This window comes from Hylobates moloch, unplaced genomic scaffold, assembly GCF_009828535.3.
Source record: "Hylobates moloch isolate HMO894 unplaced genomic scaffold, HMol_V3 SCAFFOLD_15, whole genome shotgun sequence".
Taxonomy (NCBI): Eukaryota; Metazoa; Chordata; class Mammalia; order Primates; family Hylobatidae; genus Hylobates; species Hylobates moloch.
This window is the reverse complement of record NW_026652290.1, coordinates 36,045,595-36,059,192: the sequence shown is the minus strand read 5'-3', so window position 1 is coordinate 36,059,192 and position 13,598 is coordinate 36,045,595. Positions and strand designations below refer to the sequence as shown.

General features: G+C 40.8%; 1 protein-coding gene across 3 annotated transcripts in view; it reads right to left on the bottom strand.

Annotated features, from left to right (window-relative positions):
• ST6GAL2 (ST6 beta-galactoside alpha-2,6-sialyltransferase 2) overlaps positions 1 to 13,598 on the bottom strand; it is an 84,892-nt gene that overhangs the window by 26,217 nt on the left and 45,077 nt on the right. For all 3 annotated transcript variants that reach the window (XM_032177149.2, XM_032177148.2, XM_032177150.1), the window contains exons 3-5: positions 6,400 to 6,497; positions 4,912 to 5,013; positions 2,430 to 2,604 (exon numbers count right to left, since the gene is read on the bottom strand). In XM_032177149.2, coding sequence (XP_032033040.1) covers positions 2,430 to 2,604; positions 4,912 to 5,013; positions 6,400 to 6,497 — 375 coding nt within the window. The remainder of the gene's footprint in view (positions 1 to 2,429; positions 2,605 to 4,911; positions 5,014 to 6,399; positions 6,498 to 13,598) is intronic.

Below are 13,598 nucleotides of genomic sequence, written 5' to 3'. Positions count from 1 at the left end.
TTGGGACAATGGAATTGTTCTGTCTCTGCACTGTCCAATATGGTAGCCATCAGGAGCACGTGGTGACTCAGAATTTGAGATGGGGCTAGTGAGATTGAGAAACAAAAGGTTTTCTCTTATTTAGTTTGAAGTAATTGAAACATAATTAGCCATATTGGTCAGTACAGTGTTAGAAAATAATAATGATTATTAGTATTTCTATTTCTCATCTGTGGATATTCAGGGTCAGAGGATTAAGTAACTTGCCCAAGGTCAGAAAGCTAGGAAGCAGCAGAGGGGAATTCAAATTCAACCCACCCCGCGCAACCTCAACTTCTTGCATCAAACTGTAGCCCCTTCTTCATGTCAAAGAAGGCTTAAAGATAATCTTCAGCTTCTGAAACTTTAAATTCTCAGAAAATAGCTTTAAAAGGAAGCTGGATATATATGGCATGATTTCTTTTTAACAAAAACAACATAGCAAAGTACTTTTTTTCAGTTATGACTATCTAACTTGAATTTTTTGAACCCCATGTTGATAATAAGTGTATCTGACAGGCCCCTCTAACTGTGCTTTAAAACTTTTGCTCTAATCAAATATTAGCCACATGAATTCATGAGAGGGTGACGATATGAAAAGGACTTTATTAAAATTCTGTCACATCCTATTATGCTGTCTAGGCATTATTCTATCCTGTTTACCCTTTGCTGACAAACTAGATTATACTTTCTTTCCTAAATCAACCAGATCCTATGAAAGCATACAAAAGATAAAGAACTTAGGATTTCAAAAGAGTGATTTGGAAACAAAGAGTGTCAAAGGCATGAGTTTAAAGGGGAGAAAAAAAGCTTAGCTTAAGGAAAATAATATGCAGTCATATTGTAAATTTTGTTCTTAAATTATATGTAAAATATTTCACATTATTATGATACCAAAACCCACTCTAAAATCTGCAAGCTTCAATTCAGGATATCTGTGTGTCCTGAATTCATAACCAAACCAGTGTTAACTCCACAAATCTTTCCTTTATTCATGGGGAACCACTGTGCAGCCCGAGAAAGGAAAAGGGTTGTAAATTCATTGAAATTGGAGAAGAGAACATTACAGTTCGTTAAAGACAAAACCAATACGCTTTGGTTCTTGTATAGGTTTTAATATTGCCAAAAGGGTCTAGGATATTCCTTAATATTACCCTACTCAGGTAATATCAAAGAGACAATGGGGTGATAAGCTAAAACACAGATAAAGAAATGGGGTAAAATCCAAAAAGTCTGAGGATCAAAGCTTGACTGGAAAACAACGTAGACCCAGTGTGATGCTCTTGTTATATAAAACCCATCTGTAGATGAAAGATGGTGTACTCTTCAGTTAAGAGAGCTAAATGAAGTACTAGAACTAGTCTCATCAAAGCCCGTACCTACTCATAATCTTGAAACACAACACACTATCCTGTGGTCACAGATCCAGCTCCACAACCAAGCCTGGCATAAGCTATGTGAACAGGCATGGGTGGTAGATTCACGATGCCACACATTCCTGGACATGCCTCCCTCACTTCCCTCAAGAGGCGGGGGTCTATGTTTTGTCCCCTGGAATCAAGTGAGCCCTGTAGTGACTCTGGCCAATAGAATTGCACATGTGATGCTGTACCAGTCCCTAGGTGTTGGCTTTAAGAAACTGGCAGTGGCAGAGAAGAATTCAAATTCTTGAAATTCAAATTCTTGATATTCTGTGTTTTCAAACATTCTCCCTAGGATCCATAAGCTGCCATTTAAGAAGTCTAATTACTTTGAGACCACCATGCAAGAGAGACTATGTGCAGGCACATGGTCAACTGTCCCAGCTGAGCTGGACCTTTAGCCATCCCTGCGAAGGGACTGGATGGATGTCGGAGTGAAGTCATCCCACAAAGCAGCTGAATACACCAGATAACCCCCATGGATGCCATATGCAACAGAAAGAACGGCCCAGTCAGGCCTGTCCTGACCCATAAAACCATGAGAAAAATAAAACAGTTCTTGCTTTTACACCTTGAAATTTCAGAGTAGTCTGTTACACAAGTGTTTCTTTTTTCCTTAGTTAACCTACCTTCCCTCCAAAACCACCTGTTAATGGCTCTTACTATACAGGTGGAACATGCCTAATCTGAATAACCAAAAGTTCAAATGCTCCAAAATCCAAAACTTTTTATGTGCCTACACGGCACTCAAAGCAAAGGCTCATTGAAGCATTTTGGATTTTTGGATTAGAGATGCTCAACCGGTTAAATATCTGCAAATATTCTGAAATCTGAAAAAAAAAAAAAAAAATCCAAAATGAGAAACACTTCTGGTTCCAGCTATTTCAGATAAGGTATTCTCAACCTGTATAACACGACTGTATATTTGTTAAATATTAGAACTCATCCTGTCTGCCCCCCAGTCATTCCAATTTTTAACATAACACCTACCAATGAAACCAGAAGATGGTGGGTTTGGTTGAATCTTCTCTTTAGTGTTCTCCTGGATAATATCCCAGAGCTGCCATATAAATTTAGGATGAAGAATGTAAAATGGCTGATTTGGGTTTCTCTGACGATGCTGAATATATGGAGTGAACAGGTTGTAATCCGGTTTTTTGTACCACTAAGGAAAAAAAAATCAATGCAGTCAAGTAGAAAGAACTGTGAAAGGAGACAGGGCATGGCTGGTTGATTTGAGGCAGAGGGGCCAGGCTGGGGCTAGAGGATGGGGAAAGATCATGACTCATGACATCTACAGACACGTCCTCATTGGGATGAGGGGACTAGAACAAAGAGAGACCAGGGTGCTAGCCCTAGCAGAGATAATGCTTTGTGCTTTAGTAAAATGAGGAAAATGGACTAGATCATGGATCAGCATACTTCTTCCGCAAAGGACCTGATAATCAATACCTTGGGCTTTGCAGGCCATAGAGTCGGTCGTCTCTACTCAACTGTACCATCATAGCACGGAAGCAGTCATGGACAATAAATACTGAATGGGCATGCTGTGTTCTAATAAAACACTATTTATGAAGACAGTTGGTGGCTAGATTTGGCCCATGGGTGTAGTTTGTTGACCCCTGGGACTGGATCAGTGTATTTCAAATTTAAGTTTTCCAAATTTCATCTATAGTGACAGAAATTGTATTGCTGCTGCCTGGGCCTGGGATGGGGCTGGGAAGATTGGCTAGGATTGATTAACAAAGGAACTTTCTAGAGTGATGGAAATATTCCAGTTTTTCATTGTGATGGTAGATACATGAGTGTATAAATTTATCATTCATCAAAATGTACACTTATATTTGTTTACCCAATGTATGTTATTGTATGAAAAATCAATAAGGATGTTTTTTAAAAAGGAAGTTTTCAGAAGCATCTCAGCTGTAACCACGACATGGATTTGGAGAGGGTAGGGAGAAGCTTAGCTCATCGAACTCCCTTTAAACAGACATCAGGGGTGTATAATGGGTATATATTAAGATCACAGGAAATATTACACTAATGAAATGGCACTGTCACTTTAAAAGCTTTGAGAATGACTGCACCAGAGTATCTTTCATAAACGAAGCCCCAAGCCATGTGGCACTGGCAAGGGAGCAAGAGGAATGTGGGGCCAGAGGGAGAGTTGCTCCTTTACCCTCCCTCCTCTTGGGGCCTCAGATGGCAGCAAAGGCCTTACAGAAAGCGGCCTTGTCAATGGGATTTTAGCACTGCTGGGTGGCCAGCTCTGTGCCCTGGGCTGGGCTGCTTCCAACAGAGGAAGAAATAGCTAGAAACTCTCAGTCTGTTCACAAATAGCAAGAGAGCTGTGAGAGCTTAAAACCAGGGAACCTCAGGCTGTAAAGGAAGTTGAAAAGTTCAAACACCCATCTGATGCTTGATTCTCAGTGGCGGGTACATACGAGAATCAAAGAGCCCTCTCAAAAAATACACATTGAGGCTATATATATCCTACATTTCTGGAGATGGGGCTCTGACAGATTTTGAAAAATACTCTCCAGGTGATTTTGACTTGCATGCCTGGTCAAGAATTGTGAGTAATCATACAAGGTAAATGTCCAGCCTCAGTCTCAAGGTCAACAGTGACCAAAATGCTCCTTCTCCAGGAGCCGCTTCTATCTTGGGAGGTTACCTCTCGGAGAAGCAAAGATCTTTCCCTGACACTCATCTTAAGAAGGTTGCATCCTCTCTGGTCTTGACTAAACAAGTCAAAGACACTCATTTACAGAACTGACAGCATCTCTTACTAGGCTAAATACTATCCATCTTTTCCAGCCCTCATTGAAAAACAAGCATGCTGGCTTTTCATGAAAGATTTCACCAAAAGTAGCTGGCTGCTTGTTTAGACAGGCAATGATTTACCAGAATGTCCCGAATATAACCTGTTTGTGTTTTTATGGCTAGTAATAAACTTGTTTCAGCCCTATTGCATAAAATTAAACAGATTCAGAAGCAGAGGCCAAAGAGGAACACACTCAAGAAGAGCCTGGAACAGGCCCCGTTTAAATAAAAATGAGCTGTGGATTCACAAAGTTGAGATTTTCATGCCATCACTTTCAATTTATTTCAAAAGGTCTTCCAACTACTTGAAAGGTAATGTAGCCCTATCACAACGAAACAATTCTGAGTTTAATCATTCAACCCTTTAGTGTAACTAGAAATTTCTGAATATTTAGATATTCTACATTTCCCCCACCCAGCTGCCCTGCCCACAAGTTCTGCACAAAAGCACTTTGGCATTAGATGACTAATGCTCACAAGTGTGCTACTATAACTGGGTATCAATGTGGTGTTCACAAACATGCATTAAATTGATATTGATGGGTACTTTCATTGTCTGTCAAAGTTTCATCCTTGCCTTGCTCTTATGATTAATTAGTCAAAGCTATTTTCTGACCATTGGGGTGGGCGAATCCAGGGAAACACTTACCAGGTTAAGATTTGCGGAATATGGGGCAGGGTCCCAGGCCACCAAAATGACGTCTTTATACAGTGAACTGTCAATGAAGTGATGGCTGGGGTTGGTCAGAATCTGCAAACACATAAAAAAACCATTTCAAAGCCAGGGTTTGGTTTTTAAAAATTGCATTTTAAAAAGAGGTGAAAATTAAAAAGAACTAGCGCAAGAAAAAGGTGGCTCAGATGTTGTATTTTCTTCTGGGGGAGGGAGAGAGGCAGGCATTGCATGCAGAAGCACTTAAAGAATGTTTGAGGAAATTACTTTTAAAAAAAAAAAAAAAAACCCAACTTCTGACATTTTCACCAGCAATGTACTCATGTCTAGCGGTATTGAATCCAGATCCTGAAGGATGCAACTCCCTAGCTAATTCAAGCCCCACAACCTCTTCTACAATTGCCTTCACATGTAATTTGGAGACAGAGTTGCAGGTGTGGATGAAGTGAGTTCAGAAGGAGCCTCCAGGGTGCTAGCCGCAGCCTTCCCTCTGTGGCCCTACCTAGTTCTAAATGAGTTCTTCAATATCAGCTGCCAATCATCTTTGTAAAGTTATTATTTCAGGAAAAAACAACGTATTATTTTCCCTCAGTTTTAAGATGCTTTTTTTTCTTTACCATTATTACGATGTACTTTTTTCCTTCACATGTTAAAGTTTCTTAGTTAGAATGTATGTTACAGATGATACGTATTCTAATTTGGTGGCATTTACCTCCTCCTTTGTAAAAAGTTGTTATTAAATGAATGGCAGATTTTACAGTCAAATGACATCTCTGAATTAAGGAAATATGGTAATTGTTTCTTACCTAGCAGCAGGCTGCCTGGTGCAGTGAACTGTGCAGAAGGCTAATCTTTTGTTCTGTAAGCAACTCACCATAAATCACTCATCACCTCACTTTTTTCTACATATTTTGAAACTCCAGAAATCGTCGTGGTTTGTTCTGAGGATAATTTTGCTATAAATTTGCAAGCCATTCTTATTAAGAACGTGAAGAAACGAGGTATTTTCATTTCCAATTAACAATTCCTTTTCGTTTTTTAAAATTTCCAAATGGCAGACTAAAGTTGCAAAGATCTCCTATGAACCCTCAGATTTTATACTTTGCTTTTCTCCCCTTTATCCTCTGCTTTCTTTATTGCCATTTCTTCTAAGTTTAACTTTTGTCAGTTCACAAAATGCAACATGCTAAGTCTATGATTATAAATATATATATTTCTATTTCTACTGATTTTTCCTTTTAATCTTATTCATTTCCTCCTATTCATGTCATGTCTAAATTCCTATTTCTCTGCAGTTTTCTTCATTAATTTCTATTAATTATAAGATCGACAGAAATAAACAAGTACCACGGTCATAATTAACCAGGTAACTTCTCTTCACTCATCCAGTTAAACTCATTTCTCTACACTGATTCAGTTAAACCTAAGAAACATACATCCATGAAAACTCTCCATCTGTCTTACCTGCGAATTAATGATGCGTAAGGTGGTTTTATTCCCAACATCTTTCTCATAACCACGTGTAGGAGCAGAGTTAAATCTCAAAACTGCATCATGAGAATCTAAGGACACATAAGTGACAAGCTTACTTTTGTTCTCTGTAGAATCACATAATCTAGGAAAAAATGTTAAAGCAAATCTTTCAATACCTGAAGCTAATTATACACCACTAATAAAGTTAAGATATCCCCACATGATTTTCAGAGAATTTACTCTTCACTGAGAATGAGATCTTGGCTAGAGGAAACATCAATATGGATATATATATATAGATATAAAATCTGCTCAATTATGGGTGACACTGTATTATCTAAGTGATATTTAGATACTTGCTACCTTTTCAACATTCTTTACAAGTGACGTGCCTGATGCAGCCATTCTCCCAAAGCTTCCAAGACATCTTGAGACTCTACTGGAGCAGATAAAGACACTAGAAGGCAAGGGCTGCTTTTTGGTGCTGGTGTATGCTTAAAAAGAAAGCCAGCCCTTAAGCAGAGATTCTGCATGTAATGTTGAAGAAAGAAAGAAAGTCAGCCCTGACTTTGACGCAGCCTTACGTACTGCTGCCGATGGCAAGAAGACCTGTGTGAGAGCAACCTTGGAGCACTCTGCGTTAGCAGCAATAGCCTGCCAGACTGCCGTAGCCCCTGAGGATTGGCGAGATGGAGAGACCATCAATGCCACCAGCTGCCAGCGCTCTTATGTTCTATAACCACACACCATGCTTCACCAAACTTGAACTATGAATGCAACATAAATCTACATCTCACTTCATTCAACTTGACAGCCCGACTTGCCCAAATTCTCTGAATGCTGCGCTGGGAGGTCCTGGATGAAAACAAGGTACCCCTATCCTGGAGGCTGGCAAGGAGGTGAAGAGTGGGAGGCACAGGAAAGTGGGTTCACCTGATTTAGCATTGGGACTAGGGGATATGTTCCCTTTACAGAAGGCAGCCTATAACATACATGCGTCTTGAAATTCCTAGAAACCAGCCTGAAGCCAGAGTCAATGAGCAAGAAAGCAATTTTCTAAGGGCCATCTTTAGCTTTAAATATCTCATGCAGATTCCAAGCTCGGCCTGGAGCAAGGACAGTGCCTGTCTGTGAGGGAGAGGCGAAAAGAGGTATGTCTGTCATGCCCAAGGGGAGCTGCATTTATAGTCCCCGAGCCCGCACAAGTGCCTGAGGCAGCCGCCTTCTTCCCTGAGTCCCCGCTATCTGCTCCTTTGGAGTCTTCTTCTTGCTCCCCAAATAGCAGAAACTCACCATGCATACCCCCACTAAAACAATGTTTAAAAAGGTGCCTTCACTGACAAACCCTAAACTTAAAAAAATTCAAATTCCAGCTTTAGCACCAAAATTAATTCACTTTTGGAATACGTGAATGCATAAAGTGTAGGTGGCTATGTCATCAAAACCCTGCAATGTTCTTTTAGGGGAAATTTTGCAGGAGTTGGCAAACTATGACCTTCTGGCCAAATGTGGCCTGCCACTTGGTTTAGTAAATCAAGTTCCACCGTAACTCATTGTACATGCTGTCTATGACTGCAGAGTTGAGTTGTTGAGACAGAGACACGGTTCACAAACCCAAAAATATTTACTACCAGGCTCTGTAAAAAACTTGCCAATCTCTAGATTCAAGGGGATCTATTCTTTGTGTAAATGATGCCAAAATACATGAATGCCTCCAAGTTAAAACCAGTTCTTTAATTCACAATTTAAGGATTTGTTCATACTTTATTGAGGTAATGGATTTCTTATTTATTTTTATTGAATAATGTTTTGTCAAAAAATTCAAATAATATTTGAGGTAGAAAAACTAGATTACCCAAAACAGTAGACTCTTGAAATTTATTGATAATCCAAACACTTTTTAGGCATATGGAATATATCTACTGATATTTACCATACTAGAAAGTAAAACAGGGAATTTTAAAATGTCTATTAATTTATTTTAAAATAGCTTTTTTTCAATTTAAAAAACCCCTATATTTTCAAAAACCAAAAGAATACTGAGAAGACTGGAACCGTTTTAAATGTTTGCAAGTATCTTTAAGGTCTGGTTTTTTAGAAAGTTGGTTTCTCATATCCGCTTTTGAATTCAACTTGTTGCAATATGTTGTTTTATTTGAAGTATATGAAGGCTCAGACACATTGTTGAATTGAGAGAGCTATTTAAAGAGTCCTTCCAAAGAACTGTGAATATTCCTCTTTGATACCTAACAAAACTCTACAAGGGCTAGTTTCTTAGGGTTGGTTATAATTTGGAATCTGAAACCTATCAATGAACTTTTTGTCCTCCGTTACATTAAAACTTGTGGTCTATTTTTCTCTTAAAATGGATCTTTCACTCATCCATAATTGTATAATATTGTACAATGAAACTATCAGCTAGGCATAGTTATATATGTTTTATATATATATATATATATATATTATTCAGATCTTCCAAATAGTGATGCATTTTGTTATAAAGAGTTGAAACACTGGCTGGGCATGGTGGCTCATGCCTGTAATCCCAGCACTTTGGGAGGCCCAGGTGGGCAGATCGTCTGAGGTTGGGAGTTCGAGACCAGCCTGACCACCATGGAGAAACCCCGTCTCTACTAAAAATACAAAAAAAAAAAAAAAAATTAGCCGGGTGTGGTGGTGCATGCCTGTAATCCCAGCTACTCGGGAGGCTGAGGTAGTAGAATTGCTTGAACCCAGGGGGCAGAGGTTGCGGTGAGCCAAGATTGCACCATTGCACTACAACCTGAGCAACAAGAGCAAAACTCCATCTCAAAAAAAAAAAAAAAAGAATTGAAACACCACATTGATTAGCATCACCATGGAGTTCACCAGTTTTTAAAGTCTGGAAAACTTCCAAGTTCATGGTTCAAAGCTTGAATTTTATCATTGGCAACAAATACTATCAGTTATTTTCCTAAAAGTGACAGGCTTGCTTGATTCCTTTTTCAGAATATATCTGCCAAATATCCAAGTCTGAATAATTAACATTTCTTTTCAAGTTAAAATTGTATTTCATGAAAAAAGTGGCTAGTTTGGCTCACAGTGCAATTACCCAAGGGCTTTTCCTTTGTGAAGTGGCACACATAAGTGCTTTTCTCTTATTTCCCCATGTGTCCCACTGAATCTGAAAAACACCTGTATTCAAAAGTTGAGCTTTGGGTTCTGCTGCCCTAACTTGTGCTAAGAAGCCCCAGTCTCACGCATCATTGTGTTTGTACCACCAGTGCAAACGTCAACAACTGAAAGGAAAAGAACTCTGAGTACACTTACCACAATAGTTTTTTCTAATGGACCCCCGAAAGGGCCTTGGAAAGTCTAAGGGTAAGCTTATATCTCACTGTTCCAACTGCCAAGCTAGGGCAACCCTCTGGTTGCAGACAGTGAGAGGAGACTCCAGACAGCGAGATGACTGCAGGTGCTGGGAGGGAGTCAGCCCCAAGCCAGAGAGGAAGTGTGATGCCAGCACTCCTCAATCCCAGTTCTCTCCAAACCACGCTGCCCGCCCCTCAGACACAGCCTAGCCAAGGGCCTCAAGCAGTGGGTGCATTCCTATTATTTGACTAATAAATCTGAATTAATTGCATCACCCTTGAAAATATTCCGGCATTTAAATGCCCATTGTCTTATTGTGGAGCTGTGCTCTAAACCATCCAAGGACTTCACGAGGCACAGGGCACAGAAAGATAATGCAGTGTAATTCCTCTGGAGGTGGTATTAGTCTGCAGAGTTAAAAGGCCACCTGCGTGGAGAGGGCAGGGAGGCAGGGTCATGTAGGCTTGTGGCTAGGCCCAGTGCAAGCCCTCTCTATGAGCAATGTGGGGTTGGGATGGAAAGGGAGGGTGCGCTGAGACTGTCCGTCACACAGACATGTTTTGTAAACGTACACCTGGCTGTGCATGCCTTGATAATGCACTGTGAGAATAAAAGCTGTCCATTCATATTTAGAAAAAAAGGAATAGGTCAGACAGCAAATACAAGGGGAAGAAAGTCAAGTTTCATTTCTGGAGAAGGCATTTCCAGGCCAGAACCATGCTGCGTTGACCTTGAGAATGGAGCCAGGAAAGTGCATCCATGGAAGGAAAATTAAAGCCCTTCAAGGAGCCCTGCCCCAGGCCCCATTCACCACATCATCCCCCTCTCCTATGCTGATGAGAAAATTCAAACAGCAGGAGAGCAAGCCTCCAGTCACTAGAGAATGGCCTGCCTGGGATTGGACAAAGCATCGCTTTGGGAGCTCCATCACCCTGGGAGCCCTGTTTCTCCCCAGGACCTGTAACCCTCACCTCTTGACGTACTTCTCTCGCACCCTCAAATCCAGGCCCTGGAGTGATCTCTCTACAGTGACTATCTGCAATGGCTGCATATCATGGGCACAGGGGTGAGAGCTAGTGTTTCTGGAGACCCAGACTGGGATTTGAATCCAGGCTCTGTACATGTGACTGGAGGTACCTTCATTTCCTTATCTGTAAAATGGGAACAAAGTTATCTATCACTTAGGGTTGTAAGGTTTACAACAGTTAGCACATAAGAAGCATTTTGGGTTGGGTGTGGTTGCTTACACTTGTAATCCCAGCACTTTGGGAGGCTGAGGCGAGCAGATCACTTGAGGTCAGAAGTTCAAGACCAGCCTGGCCAACATGGTGAAACCCCGTCTCTACTAAAAACACAAAAATTAGCCGGGTCTGGTGGTATGTGCCTGTAATCCCAGCTACTCGGGAGGCTGACGCAGGAGAATTTCTTGAGCCTGGGAAGTGGAGGTTGCAGTGAGCCAAGATTGTGCCACTACACTCCAGCCTGGGCAACAGCAGGAGACTCCGTCTCAAAAAAACAAAAAAAACAAACAGAAAACCAAACAAACAAGAAAAAAACAAGAGCATTTTGAACAGGGCCTTGTCTGTACTATAAGTGGTACCTATGATTTCAATTAAGTGAAGTTTAATTTTCATAGAGTGGCTTGAAAGGGCATCCAGGAAGATGATCTGCCTTCCAAGCCTGCTTCTCTCTTCTGTCCCTAAGAGCCCATGTACTCCCTGTAGTTCTCATCACCAGCACAACATGCTGTTTCTGACTTCCATATGATGCTGGGCCTTCAGCTTGGTCTCCTCTCCCTGGAGCAGTCTTTACCAATCTCTTCTCTCTACCAGCCCTCAGGGGAGTTAGGAATCCATTGTCATTTCTGCCTTGTCAGCCTACATATCTCTCTGTCCTTCTCCAACCCACAACACTGGAATTGTCTGTTTACCACTGAAGTGTGCTGGTATGGATAGTTGAGCCTGTGACCTATTCATTTTTGTGTCTAGCACAGGATCTGGTGGAGAGTTGGTGATCAATAAATAATGCTAATTGGATGAGTATATGGACTTCTTTCGTCTTTCTTGCTTTTTTAAAAGGTAACAGGACATGTCAAATCTCAAGCCCTCTCCACCAGTCTATGCATCCCACCCCCAGTCTCTCCCTCCATGTCCCATTTCCTATGCACTTGCCAGAATTTGAGTTTCAAGTACACAGATCTTGGTTTCCCACATGAAGGCTATTACTGGTGGTTCAGAGCAGACCTTTCTCCTCTGTAACATGTTTCCACATGAATGCCAGTAGCACTGCATAGAAGCAAATTATTATTGCTTATATGCATGGGTGAAAACAGATCATCTTATGACTCTAGGAAAGAATGATCCAGGTTTCCAAAACAATTAGTTTGTTTTTCAATAACATATTCATAGTGGAAGTGTTTACAACTGCTCTACTTTTCTAACCAAAACCAATTCCATTATGTGACTCAGTTCCAACAGAAGGGTAGGGGGATGGGGGCTGCACTGCCAGTGGAGCAAACACCAGGGGGAGCAAAAGGGCAGCCAGTAAGCAAACCTGAGACTGACTGGGTCTCCCTTTGACATCAGCGTGGAGAGGGGTCCTCCTGGCAGAGCGTAGGTAGGGCTGATAAGCACTGATCATCTGAGATACTTTCTAGCTCTGCCTTCAATTTTTCATAAGATCGTGATCTTTGGTAAGTCTTTTGATGTTCATTTAGCCAATTCACAAGTAGATACTTAGGGGCCAACATGAATTAGCTACAGCATGCCCCCAATATTCTAAGCTGCCTGAAGGAATTTGCTGCCAGAGTTTGTCTGTATTCTCCAAGCCATTCATAACTATGTGGGTTTGCTTGCATATATATTCAGGTGAACAGGAAGGAGCGAGGTCAGCACCTGGCATGTACACTGCTGATGCTGAGATACCAACTTATACAAATGAAACTTTTTGTTTATACAAATTGGGCCATGCTATGGTTACATGTTCTTAAAATAGTAGATACACAAACTGATCCAAAGGACCCTAGACAAAACAATAAAGAGAATTTTAAAGAAATTTCCAGGCATGTTCTTCAGTTGTGATTCTACAGTTCTAATCATAAAGACTCATGCAAGTGCATGCCAAATAAATTAGATTTGGGTACTAGAAATTAACAAAGATATAACTGGCATTTCAAGTTTCCCAGAAACGCGGACTTCTCAGCGTCTTTCACATTCTCTTCCAAATTCTAAACAGAGTTTACAAGATTCTGATCAGGGATATTTACGCAGAAATAAAGAACAAGGGACTGCTCACTGACATGCAAGAGCAATTCAGATCTTCACCTCTGATGCAGAGGTGTTTAAAATAAAACCAAACCGGAAGCAAGTCACTACCTGCTTCAAGCATAATACTTAAATTCCTTCTCCACATTATTAATATTGGCCCTCAGAAATGAGAAAGAATTGTGGTGTTATTTCACCCCGGGGACGTCTAAACCACTGCTTCTTCTTAACAAATTGCAGGCTGCTCTGCTCCGGCTTTGGCTACAAGCTTATGTGACACACGGACTGTGTTATTATGAGTCTGCTGTAATGTCAGCACAGGGACACAGGGACCCCAGACCTTGATTCCAGACTCACTATCTTGTTTTTTTTTTAACTTTAAAAATATTTCTCATTCAGCCTCATGCCCAAGGACTTCTGCTGAGGTGAGGTCTGGGCTTCTGAGCCTGCCTACAGTGTGGCTTCACCCTATTCCAAGAGAACTATGCAACATGGGCCACTCTTCAAGGACACAGAACAACTAATGGATCCACTTAAAATGAAGACAACAAAGATTACTTATTTGCAAAGAGGGAG